The 14,782-nt window shown below is 42.5% G+C and overlaps 1 protein-coding gene across 5 annotated transcripts in view; it reads right to left on the bottom strand.

The window, feature by feature from the left end:
• TJP2 (tight junction protein 2) overlaps positions 1–14,782 on the bottom strand; it is a 122,339-nt gene that overhangs the window by 43,186 nt on the left and 64,371 nt on the right. The window contains exon 1 of one of the 5 annotated variants that reach the window (XM_054689115.1): positions 2,896–2,948. The exons of 2 other annotated variants lie outside the window; for them this stretch is intronic. Coding sequence is in view for 2 of the 3 variants with exons in the window: in XM_037495173.2 (XP_037351070.1) it covers positions 2,314–2,385 (72 nt within the window). In the remaining variant the exon portion in view is untranslated. Of the gene's footprint in view, positions 1–2,313; positions 2,671–2,895; positions 2,949–14,782 lie in introns of those variants that run through there. 2 more of the 5 variants (XM_037495173.2, XM_037495176.2) reach the window with 2 other exon arrangements.

The raw sequence follows: 14,782 nt of genomic DNA, 5'->3' as shown, positions 1-14,782 counted from the left end.
CGCGGGAGGGTGAGAGAATTCACCAGAGCCAGAGCGGGGAGCAGAGCAGGCAGAAGGACCGAAGTACACTGCTGAGGGGAGCAGCGGGCGGCAGGAGAGGTCTGCGCGCCATGTGGGACCCGCCTTTGGTGGTCGGAGAACAGCCGGGGATTGAACCGGCGCTGCAGAGGCTGCGGGCAGCTTTGCAACCCAGCGCTCAACGGCTGCGCCACCGGGGAGGCCCTCTACACTAATATTAATAGGAAATAAAGAATTGAAAAATGCCCAGATAAGGTACTTCTTTATCCTGTTACTAAACTCTTAGAACCGCAGGGGAATGAAGCTTAGGACAAAAAGAAATTCTATCGACTGACATATTAGAGCAGATCATTTATTCCCTTTGGCAGAAGGGGGTTTTAAAAAACAATTTTGCCTGTATAGAAGAAAGGCAAACCATACAGCTGACTCTAGAGTAGTTTTATATAGTTAAAAAGCAATGTTTCATGAAATTTGAATATATTTAACACTACTGTACTGTACACTTAAGAATGGTTAAGTTGTATGTTTCATTTTTTTTTTAACCTCAATGGAAAAAAAAGCAAACAAAACTAACACTATATATGGACATACGTATGGTATGTGATAAAACTATGCAGAAAAAGGGAATGAAAAACACAAAATTCAAGATGAAATGACCTGGGACAAGGCAGAGGTGTGAGATACAAAGGCCCTTGTGTCTATTTCGATGAAGCCCCATGGATATGTGTGATGGGTTCATGGGTATTTGTTTTATAATTATGCTTTCTGATTTAGATACATCATTCTTTCATGTACCATACATTTCACAATGTAAAAAGGGGGGGGGCGGCATGTAAGTGAACATCAAGGACCACCTTACTCCTGACCCAGGACCTTTTACCAAAAAGAATTTTGGGGCCTCCCTGGTGGCGCACGGTTAGTTAAAGACAGTTCTATCAAGCTACTGACAGCCACTGCAGCACGAGTTCGATCCCCAGCTGACCAGGGAGCAGCCCACATGGTGCAGCAGACCTCTCCTATCTCGTCCGCTGCTCCCCTCACCAGTGTATTTCAGTAGATCTGCCTGTTCTGCTCCCCACTGTCTCTGGTGAATCCTCTCACCCCCCACACCTCTGGCCTGTACCCCAGTTCTTGTGTGCATAAAGAAATAAATCTTTAAAAAAAAAAGAATTTTGTTAATGCAATACAAAGTAGGGAGAGGACAAAGTAGAAAATGCTAGAAGTAATTTGAGAGATGTGGGGAAGGCAAGAAGGCAAGTGAGAGAATCTGGTTAGCTGGGGGAGCACAGTGTACAGAAGACCCCAGGCCTCCTGTTGACCCCATCAGTCAATATTCCACACACAAGGATCTTCAGGTTGCTTTTCACCACTTTATCCCCCTCCCTTTCACCTCCTATGTTAGCAGAGTGAATAACAATCCCTTGGATGTTATAACCATACAAAAAGGATATTTAAAAGTGAGCTCATTTTTTAGTAAATAAAAGCTTTGTGCTAAGGGTAAGGGATTTACATGATGAACGAAGAGGAAAGGACAAGAAGAGTTCTTTGATCTGTCATTTAAAGAATATCCTTGAGTTGTTATAAAGTTTCTTTCCTTTTAAAAATAGGTAAATTCTGTATTTTACATAAGCATATGGAAAAGTGTTTAAAAACTAACCAGAAGGCAAATGCCAAATCTTTATTGTCCCAACTCCCCCGCCCACCTACCCCTGCCCCCGCAAAGGCAAGTTTTTACTTTGTCCACAAATTGCAGCTTCTAAGTGGTTGGAGGCCACAGTTAGAGCTTAGCCAAAATCTCCCCATAAGGAACATACTTGATAAAACTCCAAAGCTATAAAATAAGAAATCATAAACAATAACAGAAAAAAATGACTATATTTTCCCAAAATTTAGAAGCCTAGACATAAAGAGTAATAGTATAGATTTCTGCAGTTATAAGGAAACAAAGTTTTGCCCCAAAACAAGAAATTCACAAATACAACCATCTTATTCGAGGCAGTATATTAAGTTAGAACCCAGGAAGCCAAACTCTGCTGGCCGATTCCCAACACATGGAAAACAGCAGCCCTTGATTCCTAAATCCTCTGAGAGGCAGTTAGTCTCACAGTTAGCTAAAAACACAAGTATTAAAAACAAAAACAAAAACAAAAACAACCCGCATCTCACAATTTGTTATTACTGAAAGCTCCCAGAAGCACAAATAAATCCAAAAAGAAAGGAGTCTCTGTGAGAGGGGTTTTTCTCCCACCCTCCTTCCTACAAAGAATGTCTGGGGGTGAGGGTAAAGGGACTCACATGGTCTTTCCATAGCCCCAACTTTTTAACAGCCTGGATCCATATCCTCTGCAGGGCCTGGGCAGTCTTCATGGCCTCTGGAGATTAATCAGCCAGGCCCCTGCCTACATCCCAGGCCGGTCACCCACTGCCATCACTCCACGTGGTTACGTAAGGCAGATACAATAGTGGCCCACATTCCCAGCAAATCCTGTTGTCATCTCACACAGAGACACATCCATACAGCAGGCACGCCAAACCCTTTGAAAAGAACCACTTGTGAGGGGGAGAAAAGCAGTCTGGGTTTGTACTACTTTAAGAGCTTTCTGTTCCTCCCTCTTCCCTGTGGGAGGAAACTAGAGAATTAAATGTTTGTATAAAATGACTTTACAGACATATACAGTGACTCAGTATCTAAACAGAAATTATTAAGAAATTAGAGGACATTCTAGAGCAATACTATGGACAAGTATTTATTATATAGACCTCCCCCAAACATACACACACGTAAAAGCTGGATAAAAATGTAGTGGCAGTGTTTCAGTTGAGTGGAATTGCTAATGTTACATAGAAATTAAAAGGCGTGAAGATAAGATGTCTTACATCGTTGGCGATAACTGGGTCTGTAGAGCAGAGGAACCTAAGATTTGAGCCGCTGGTGTAACTGGGAGTCAGTGCTCACTCAGCACAGTTTTCTCTTAGGGCTAGCCTCTCTCAGTAAATTTAGCAGATAAAAGGAGAACAAAGAGTCTTGCTGTTTCTTTCTTTATCTTCACCACTGGGAGGTGGTGATAGGGGTGGGATGGGGGGTAGTATTGGTAAAGTAAAGTTTTGGTTTCTGAAAAATCTAGAAAAATTGTATGGTGTTACATTTATGAAAAATGCTGTTTGAATTTAAAATGCATTTACATGGGGGTTACTTAGAAAAGAAACTAGTTACATAAATTCAAGTAGTTTTCCTGCCTTTATTCCAATGAGTTAAGTGCTTCAGCTTTTGTTTTGCTTTGATTAATTTTGTTTTGCTTTTACTTGTTTTAACTCTGCATAAGAAAAACTTTAGGTATATAAGAATGAATAATGGAAAAGAGAAGCATATGAGTTTCAGCTTCAATTTTATCTCCAGCCCTGCAATCTTAAACAAGTAATTTAATTTCTGTTTTCTCAGCTTAAAAGTTAGGTTGGGTGAGATGAATAATTAGTAAGTTTACCTGAGTTCCAATAGTTTGAAACCTCCTCAACTTGGACATTGAGTGCTGCTCCTATATTTTCCCACTCCCTACTCGGTAGCCCACTTTCCCCTAGTGCCCAATCTTATTTCCCCCCCTCTCACCCAATAGATGACTAATTCTGAAAGAACTCTAATAAAATTCCAGGATGCTAAAAAAGAAAAAAATATTGTATGGGGTACCTCAGGTTTGAGGGCTGTGGGATTTCTGAAATCTGATTTGGGGGAGCCAGGGATCATTCTTGCTACCAGAGCATGCAGTTGGCAAATCAAGATTGCACCATCCAATTTCCTCGAGGGTGAGATGCATAATAAATTTGGACCACAAGATGGAAAGCATATAGGAAATCACTTGAAGCAGAGGCAAGAATATGAGTTTTAAAGGCAAGACCTGGGGTGCAAACCCTTGTGTCACTAGCTATGGGGCAAGAGATGATCGGTCCCCTTCATGAAATGGAGATAATAACCACCTAGACCTCAGAGGGCCAATGTCAGCAGAAAACTAGGCAAGTTCTACAAAGCATGTGTGCTTAACTTGAACATGGCCGTGTCCTCTCCTTGGACTCCGAAAGAATATATTCTTCAGGAATATTCCAACAGCAAAACAGGATGGGAAATGAATGCAATTTTGTCTCCAGTCTTACATAAAGAACAAAGGAGTGAGCCACAGGGTGAAGGTGAGTAGGCAGCCATGACTCAAACTGGGCACGGGCAGGTTTGCCTACAGTTTGGGAATCTGAAAACACATACATATCCCAGAAACAGAAGACGAGGTGGTTATGGGAACTGGAAAGGAAAGAAGTCACCGACGTTCAGCAGGCTCTCATCACTCTATCACTGAAGGCCCCTAACCCCAAGAGTTAGCCCCAACTGTTCTCCTTCTACCAACAGGAAAGCTGAAGCCACATTGTTCACAGCGTGACCCATTCTCAGAGAGGGATTTGAAGCTGGTATCTGACTCTAGATCTGATTTCCTTTTCTACAAGCAGAATGTGACTCTGTAGACACTAACTCCTTAATAAATGTCATAGCTAAGGGGAAAGCAGGGACTAAAAGGACAGAGGAAGAAAGCAAGAAGGGAACACAAATGGAAATTCTCAAGGTGCTGAGGAGGTTTCAAACAGCAGGTCAGAAACCCTGAGATCACCCCAACAAAAGGAGTCAATGGCTCCTACATCAGGATTCCTCTGGTATTGTTACGCTGTGCCCATTTTGCCATCTTAGAGGGCATCTCAAACCCTTGGAGAGACAAGTGCAAATAAATGGTCAGTCTCAGGATGGGTGGGCAAACCACTTCCTACTTCAAGCTGAGAATGGGGCTGTTGTGGTTCCCCTCTCTTTCCCCATGAAATCAGTCTTATTCTAAGGTTGAGAAGGTTTCTGTTGACAGGACACACAAGTTTGGAACACCTGTCAAGTAAAGTAAACAGGAACTGCTTTTCCCAGGGAAGGCAGAAGATGAGCTCAGCCCTCACTCTTCCTGAAGTAATTCTGAAAGTCCTGGGCTTGCCTGTTGTCTTTGAAAGCTAACCCTTCTTTATTCTTTTAATTAAAAAACATTTTAGAAGATTTATTTTTATTTATTTACGCATACAAGAGCCAGGGTGTAGACCAGAGGTGGGAGTGGTGGTGAGAGTATTTACCAGAAACAGAGTGGGGAGCAGAACAGGCAGATTGTCTGAAATACACTGCTGGGGGGAGCAGCGGGCAAGACAGGAGAGGTCTGCTGTGCCATGTGGGTTAGCTACCTGGCCAGGGATCAAACTGTGCTGCAGTGGCTGCATATTGCTTCATAGTGCTGCCACCAAGGAAGCCCCCATTTTTTAAAAAATTTTTGCGTAGAAGAACTAGGGTGTAGGCAAGAGGTGCGGGGGTGGTGGTGGTGAGAGGATTCACTAGAGACAGTGGGGAGCAGAACAGGCAGATCTACTGAAATACTCTGCTGAGGGGAGCAGCGGGCAAGACAGGAGAGGTCTACTGCACTGCATGTGGGTCAGCTCCCTGGTCCAGGATGGCCTGAGGCCATAGTGGTGAGAGCGCTGAGACTTAACCCCTAGGCTACCAGGGAAGACTGCTAACCCTTCTTGACAGCAGTAAACTAGTCACCAGAGAATTAAATAATTCCTCATATAATTTTTGGTTTATCAATAAAATCTTTCTGGTAAGGACTCACTTTCGGATGTGATAATATAATATTATATAATCAAAATTCAAAATTCACAAAGTGCAGACAGGAAACAAAGCTGGCAGGCACAGCTCACAGCAAAGACCTGACCACAGGCACAGCCTGAGTATGACAGCTGCTGAAGAGAAAATCTACAGGCAGAAGTTTAAGGAGGGATTTCTGGGAGGACATCAGAATCCACGTGATCAGACTCCAGCCTTTAATGAAGAAACCGGAGGGACTGAGGTGTTGGGGTTTTTTGTTTCTTTTCCCCCCCATTGTTCCTTATTTACCTAGAGGAATAAATTAAATTTATTTTTATTTTTTTTTTTTTTTTTTTTTTTTTTTTTTTTTTATAGAGGCATGCTTTATTTATTTGTTTGCTGGTTTGTTTGTTTTGTTTTTACATGCACTGGGTACAGTCAGAAGCGCAGAAGGGTGAGAGAATTCACCAGAGCCAGAGCGGGGAGCAGAGCAGGCAGAAGGACCGAAGCACACTGCTGAGGGGTGCAGCGGGCGGCAGGGGGGTCTGCGCGCCACGTGGGACCCTCCTCCGGTGGCCAGGGAGCAGCCGGGGATCGAACCGGCGCCGCAGAGGCCGCGGGCAGCTTCGCAACCCAGCGCTCAACCGCTGCGCCACCGGGGAGGCCCGGAATAAATTAAATTTAAATATATCGCTTACATTTTAAAAATAATATGAACTGAGAGAGGAATGGTGACTGTCTGGGGGCACAGGCTGTAGTTCTGAAAGCAGCTGTGTTGAAATCCAAAAAGCAATGGAGCGAGACTCTGAGATTTCCAGCCTAGAGTCTGCCTCTCCCAACTCAACCATGACCTTGGGCGCCCACTCAATTCCACTGCCACTGGGTGAAAACAAGGCTGTCTATCATCATTTATTTCACAGGGTGAAAAGAGGTAAATTCCCATCCCAGGAAAGCAGCCTGTGAAATCCAGGTCAGTAAACCTTCAGTGGGGGAGTGACATCATCTTAAATTGCCCTAACAGGGTGGCCATGTGAGGTGAAGGTAAGAGCTCTGTCACACCCACCTACACCTGGGTCCAAGCTCAGGTTCCCACGCTCTTCAGGCTCTGTGACCTTGGGCAATTTGCTTGCTGAGGGCTCAGTTGCCACATCTGTAAAATGGGTCTCATAGACACTACCCCAGTATAATAGCAGAGGCCAGAACAAAGCAATGCCTGCCATGAGTGCTGCTCAGTGTTCCCTCACAAATGAGCACTCTCTGTCAAGGTGCTCACAGCCAGTATTGTGGTCGCAATTTAGGGGCACCACACCCAGGTAAGAGCAGCCTTTTAATTTCCCCCAGAAGAGCCATATCATAATTAAAAACTCATCACATAATTCAAGAGAATTGAAAATATTATGTCTACAAACTTGGATGCAAATGTTCATAACAACATCACAGTCATGTGACACTTGTGACAGGTCTGAGAAACGTGTCCTCAGGCAATATTGCCATGTGTAAATGTCACAGAGTATAATTATACAAATTTAGATGGCTCAGTTTATTACAGACATAGGCTGTGTGGCTCAGCACGTTGGGACCACCATTGTGTATGTGGTTCATTATTGACCAAAATGCCATTAAGCAACACACACTGTATTATACATAATAACAAAAAAGTGGAAATGACCCAAATGTCCATCAAGTGATCGGTGGGTAAAGAAAATGTGGTATATCCATATAATGGACTATTATTCAACCATACAAAGGAATGATGTAGCAATACATGCTACGACATGAATGAAAAAATAAGAAGCCAGGAGAAAAGGACAAACACAGTATGATTCCATTTATGTAAAATGTCCAGAAAAGGCAAACCCACAGAGGAAAGTAGATTAGTGATTGCCTAGGGATAAGGGAACTTGGAGGATGAGGAGAAATAATGAATGGCTATTAATGGGGATGGGGTTTCCTTTGGAGGTGATGAAAATGTTCTAAAATTGATATGGTGTTGGTTGCATGACTCTGAATATATTAAAAACCAACAAATTGTAAACTTTATTATGATATGTGAATTATTTCTAAATAAAGCTTCTAAAAAATGTACCATGGATTCTTGTCACCAGAAAGCAGGGATTCTAATCCTAGCTCCACCACTTAATTTAGGCAAGTTACTTCTCTTTACCCCAGTTTCTCCCATCTGTGAAGCAGGAGCAGTTACTAGACCCATCTCTCTAGTTCTGCAAGAATTTAAATCAGACAGTGCACACACAGAACTCAGGACAGTTCTGACATCTAGTAAATGTTCCATCATTTTCAGCACCTTCTTTTTTAAATTCTTTTTATTTATTCATTTTTGTATAGAAGAACTGGGTATTGGCCAGATGTGGGGGGTGGGAGGATTCATCAGAGACAGAGTGGGGAGCAGAACAGGTAGATTTACTGAAATACACTGCTGAGGGGAGGGCAAGACAAGAGAAGTGTCCTGCGCCATAAGTGGGTTAGCTCCCTGGCCCAGGCCATGGCAGTGACAGTGCTGAGCCTTAACCCCTAGGACACCAGGGAGGCCCATTTTCAGCACTTTCAATATTAATAGTAGACTCATTCCACAGAAGGGGAGCCGGAAGTCAGAGAAGTGAAGTAAGGTGCTTGAAGTAAAATTAAAGGTAGCAGAGGACAGATGCTAACCCAGGTTACAAAGCCTATATCCTCTTCCTCCCGCTCCCCTGCAGAATGTCTCTGATTTATAGTTGCCTGCTAATTTTGTTTATTTATTTATTATTTATTTTTCCTGATCCCTTATTTAGTTCCCCTATATTCCTCCTATAAGTGAAACCATAGGATATTTTTTTCCTTCTAAAAAAAAAAAAAAAAACCCCAACAAAAACAAAAAACAAAGCCTATATCCTTTCCAATGAAGAGCCTGGCCTCTTTCACTTTACACTGATCATGTCTTTCAAAACCTACCAGTGAGCAGCAATCCCACTGCGCACCTGTGACTATGCAGGTGCCTCTTTTCACCAACTCTCCTCTGCGGGGCAGCAGCCTTCCTGCCTGCCCATGACCTGTCAAGGCCACGTGCCTGCAACCATGCAGGCCTCTCTTAGCAAATCTGTCCCTTTTGGGGCAGCTCTTCCTGCCCGCTTGTGTCTATGCGAGTGTCTTTAACTGTTTAATCCCTTCCCTAATAAACCTGCCCTTTAAAAATTAAGAAACAAACAAAACAAAACAAAACAAACAAAACAAAAAAAAAACCCTGCCGGTGAATGGTCCCTGGCCTTCAAACCATAATAAAAAATGCTAAAATTTTTGATGCCTGGGCACCAATGATGGATCCAATTACTCTGACAACTCAAAACATCTTAACAAGCATGATGGTCATTTCCATGAGCTGGTCTAGGTTCGGTCAACCCAGGTCAGTAACAATGAATAGTAGGAAGAAGGTGCGGGAAAAAATCAGGTTTTATTTACATCAGATTTAGATCAGATTTTATTTTTGGCTCTTTCAATTGCTCGTCAGGTGTTAGTTTATATAAACCAGGAGTGTGAGATGCACGCTCTTGAACTAAAGTACCAGACACTGTGCTGAGTGCTTTATGGCTGTTGTCCATCAACCCTTCCAAAGACCTACTAGGATTCTTCTTTTTCACAAATAAAGTTTGATGAGTCATGAAACTTCATTACATTTTAAAATTTCTGCTTTGTAACCAGGTCAAGAGAATGAGAAGAAAAGCCACAGATCATGTGAAAATATTTAAAAAGACACATCTAATAAAGGAGTGTTACCCAAAATATACAAAGAATATTTAAAAATCAATAATAAGAAAAAACAACCCAATCAAAAAATGGGTCAAAGACCATAACAGATGTCTCACCAAAGATATACATACGGCAAGTAAGCATATGAAAAGATGCTGTATATCCTATGTCAGGGAAATGCAAATTAAAAGAACAATGAGATACACACCACAGCTATTGGAATGCCCCAAGTTCAGGACACTGACAACAGCAAAAGCAGGAGAAACCATGGAGCAAGAGGGATATTCGTTGCTGGTAAAAATGCAGTGTATGGTCACTCTGGAAAAATGGGCAGGTTCTGACAGAACTAAATACTCTCACCACACTATCCAGCAACCATGCTCCTTGGTCTTTACCCAAAGGAGCGGAACACTTATGTGCACACAAAGCCCATACATGGATGTACAGGTTACATACTGTCTGACTCTATACAACATTCTAGAAAAGACAAAACTACTAAGACAATAAAAAGATCAGCATCTGGGCTATTAGAGGGAGCGATGAACAGGTGGCACATAGAGGACTTGGAGGAAAGAGGAAATTGCTGTGTAATACCAGAATGATGGATGCATGTTACTATACATCTATCTAAATCCACAGAACACACAACACCAAGAGTAAATGATAATGAAAAGTATGGACAGTGTGTGACTATGATGTAGGACGACCATTAACTGGAACAATCAACGTAGGACCATTAACTGGAACAACCGTACCTGGTGGGATTGAGACTATGTGTGTGGTGGCAGGGGGTAGACAGGGAACCCCTATACCTTCCCCTCTATTGTGCTGTTAAGCTTAAATTACTTTAACAAAATTAAGCCTTCATTAAACACACACACACAGCCTGTTATAAGAACTTGCACATGACTCCACAACTAGTAGTTGGCTAATCACAATCTGAATCCAGATCTGCATGAGTCCAATTATAATAAAATGTGAAGCAGAAAAATAACCACCTGCAGATAATTACACTTAAGACCTCTATTTTTACACTTCTTGCACACTGGGCTGTAAAGTATAATTATAATTTAAATAGACCATTCTTATTTGTAATTACAAAGAAGCCATTAATAAGTCAAAAAACAAGGTGATAATTTGGCCACAGAGACACAGCCCTGGCTACATTATGATTTTAAACTGACCGAGCCCATATAACATTAAAACAAAGGTTCCCTTAAAAATATAAACATATACACAAAACCACCATCCTGGGATAGGTACCAAGATAAAGAAAATTATAAACTATCTTGTCGGAAGGCAGGTTAGAAAACCAATTATTAGAGTGCTCAGCTAAATCCTGCAGCAGGGCTGGCCCTGTTGAAACACACAGGGGGACTGGTCCTGCCCAACCCCAAGGCACCATGGCGGCTCACAGAGAAGAGGACACGCTAAGCACAATGTACCAGGTGCACCCCCAGAAAGCCAGTAACTATAGCGTCCTAAGCCTAAAAGACATGTCTTTCCTACCAGAACCTGGGAATAAATGCAGGTACTTAAAAGAACCTCACCTTTAGATGACATTGCTTGAACACCTTATCAGAAATGCAGAACCTCAACTCTTGGCTTGGACCTGCTAGTAAGAATATGCTTTCCCCCAAGAGCCCCTGGGTGAGTAACTATGTTGAAGTCAGAGGAGCATTGGTCTAGCAGCTCTTGCCATGCTGACAAGGTTGTACAGCTGCGCTGTCCAAAATGGTGACCATGAGCCACACGTGACTGTCTATTCCTTGAAATGTGGCTCCTGCAATGAAGGAACTGAATGTGTAACATAAATTTGTAAACAACCACATATATTACCTAATTTATTAACTATATCCCTAGCAGTCCTTCAAGCTGTTTCCAATTTTTTGCTACTATAACTAATACTATGGCAAACATTGCAGTGCATAGAGTCCCCCACCCTTCTTTTGTAGTACTTCCGGATTAAAGAGCGTAAACATTCCTAAGCCTCTTCACTGAAGTCCTAGCATTTTACAGAGAGGCACCAATTTGAGTCAAAGACCATGTTTTTCAAATGTCATTTTGAGAAGAAAAAGGAATTACTACTTATTTACAGAATAGGATTTGGTGAGTAATCTTTTAAAATTTTTCCTGAAAAATATTTTTTTGAACTCCTCTGTAGGCCTGTTGATAAAACTTAGCAAATGACACACTGAAAACACCAACCAGTTTTCAGTAAGAGTCACATTTTATACTAAAGCATTAATCAATGGATAAGATTAAAAAGCTGGGGCCTCCCTGGTGGCGCAAGGGGTTAAGCACTGCACTATGAGGCAATCTGCAGCCTCTGCAGTATGAGTTCTATCCGCACTGGCCAGGGAGCAAACCACATGGCGCAGCAAACCTCTCCTGACTCGCCCACCGGCTGCTCCCTTCAGCAGTGTATTTCAGTCGGTCTGCCTGTTCCGTTCCCCACTCTGTCTCTGGTGAATCCTCTCATCCCCCCCCATATCTCTGGCTTGTACCCCAGCTGTTGTATGCATAAATAAATAAATCTTTAAAAAAAAATTTAAAAGCTTACAATGTATCACTTGGATTGCATATTTATTATTTTAAATACAGTAAATAATAATGTATGTTAGCAAAATGGAAGTGCACTGCATCTCAAGGAAATTAATGGAGAAAAACAAAGAACTGCCTGGTGGTAACAGCACACGCTCCATTAAGGGAAGGGAGCAGCAAAGACCAAGACAGGAAGAGGAAAGGTGAGGCTTCCTGCATCCACCTCCAACACCGATGAAACGGAGGGGCCCAAGCCAAGTTATAAAAATAATGAAAATGCAAAAATCAACAAGCCTTATTAATGACTCTAACTTCATAACTAAACAGAGCCCAGGAAACTAAAGCAAGTCACATCAAAATAGATCGTTTTCTCCTAAATGTTTTTCTCAGGACAATATTTTAAAAAAAGAAATGCTGTCTGAAGCAATCATGTATGTAAACCGAGAAGAAGATCTCATTCTTTAATCGAGTATCCTGTATGCCATTATTAATAAACTGAATTAAGTGGACAGTGCAAAAGAGTGCTTAGGACACCTCTTTCCCTCCCTCCCTCCTTTGCACTGTTTATCTTTCATTAGTAACATCAGAAATTTGGGTCAACTTTTTTTTTTTTAAATTCTGAGTTAAACAATGTTGCACTCCTCTCAAAAAAAATCCAGTTTTCAGTAAGAGTAACAAATTGCTGGCAGAAACTGTATGTGATCTTAAAGCATAAAAATGCATCCAACAGTCAGTTCCCTTTTGTGGAATTTGTGGTCATCAGGAAACCAGCAAAGACCACTGCCTAGTAACAGACACAGTCCACTAGGTGGCGCACCGATGCAGAATTAAAAAAGGAAAGCTGTTTCCCTTTTTAAAATTAAAATTTCAAAATGTAATTTAGTGGAAGTTAGAAAAGAACTTTCATAATCACAATAAAACCCTGTCATTATAACTTGTTTAATTATTTATATGTATTTTACATCATTGTTCTTTTTTTTTTTTTTACAATGTTTGCTTTCTTTTCTCAGCCTGCCATTCTAACTTTATAAGAAGCAAGGATGGGTGCTCAAAACACTCTTTTTGTGCTTCATTAGCAAAGAAAAAACCCACAAAAGCATTTGACGATCAATAATCCTGCAAAATTTCTGACCCTACTTCTGGGTGCTCTGGGGTAGGGACAGGAAATAAAGTCATCTGGACATTGGAAAACAGCACTTTCTTTCTTTTTTCAAGATTTATTTATTTATGCATACAAGAGCTGGGGAAGAGGTCAGAGATGCGGGGGGCGGGGTGTGAGATGATTCACCAGAGACAGAGTGGGGAACAAAACAGGCAGACTGACCGAAGCACACTGCTGAGGGGAGCAGCGGGCGAGACAGAGGAGGTCTGCTGCGCCATGTTGGTTGCTCCCTGGCCGGCCTGGGATCGAACTCATTCTGCAGAGGCCATGGATTGCTACAGAGTGCAGTGCTTAACCCCTTGCACCAGCAGGGAGGCCTGGAAAACAGCACTTTCTAATTGTTGATGACTGGACCTAACTGGTATGGAACATAATTTCCAGGAGAAAACACCACAAGAGCTAAGGGAGACTCCATTCATTGGTTCATTCAATAAATATTTATGAAGCACCTCTTCATGCCAGGCTCTGCATGCGCACTGGAGATGATAAGAGTGAGCGTAAGAAACATGCTCACTGCCTTCAAGAAGCCAGTCACCAAAATATGATGCATTCTGTGAAGGGAGAGCACAGAAAGACCGGCAGAGGAGAAACTGGCCCCTTTTGGGAGACCAGGGAGGTTTTCCTTCTTAGTGACCCTGTGAAAACAGAATGCAAACCACTGAGGAGGACAGAGAAGAGCCCACCATAGGTAGGGCCAGGCACAGAAGGAGGCAGATGCAGGAGCCTGGAGCTCAGGACGGTTCTTGGTCTCATCTGTAAATATAATCAGTAAAAGTCTAGGCAAGTCAATAGCACAAGTGGACTGGTTATTTTTATATAGTTGAGGCCAAATTCCTCATTTTACTAAGAAACAGGAAGAAATGTAAGCCTGGATTGAAGTCTTCAGCAGGTTATTGAATACAGGAGGCAGTAGGGAAAATGAGTGCTGGCATGGAATTCCTGGTGCAGCCGTGCTCGGTCAGGGCAGCCGAGGCCGAGGGGCCATCCAGGGGCAGGTTCCAAAGACACCTTTGTGGTCCGTTACTGAGCAGTGGATAAATGGGTAAGAAGTCAGTGTCCAGGGGGCCTCCCTGGTGGCACAAGGGTATATGTCTCAGACTATGAAGCTGTCCACAGCCTCTGCAGCATGAAGTTGATCCCCAGCCAGGGAGAAACCCACATGGTGCAGCAGACCTCTCCTGTCTTGCCCGCTGCTCCCCTCAGCAGTGTATTTCAGTGCATCTGCCTGTTCTGCTCCCCACTCTGTCTCTGGTGAATCCTTTCACCCCCACATCTCTGGTCTGTACCCTAGTTCTTGTATGCATAATAAATCTTAAAAAAAAAAAAAAAAAGAAGTCAGTGTCCGGGCATACAACACACATTTATTTACTAGACATTCTGAGAAATGGATGCACACCCCAGTAAGCCCAAGCACCACAGAAACAGCTTATGAAGAACATCATCTAAAGGAGAACAACAACCAGCAAGCCTGTCTCTGGGAACAAAATTCAGGTAACATCATTTGCCAAGATGAGTCAGACTTTGGTTCCCCAGGAACACTCAATCAGACAATAACCCCCCACTTGAAGCTTTCTCCGATTGTTCTAGTTCATCAGTTGTTCAAGTCCCTGGTTAGTCCCTGACCAGCTGCATGACATGTAAACTTTCCAAGCATCTCAACCGGGGACATGAGG

This window comes from Talpa occidentalis, unplaced genomic scaffold, assembly GCF_014898055.3.
Source record: "Talpa occidentalis isolate TD23 unplaced genomic scaffold, MPIMG_talOcc4v2.1 talOcc4.7, whole genome shotgun sequence".
NCBI classification, from domain to species: Eukaryota; Metazoa; Chordata; class Mammalia; order Eulipotyphla; family Talpidae; genus Talpa; species Talpa occidentalis.
The sequence above is the reverse complement of the archived record's forward strand: the minus strand, read 5'-3'. Positions and strand labels throughout refer to the sequence as shown.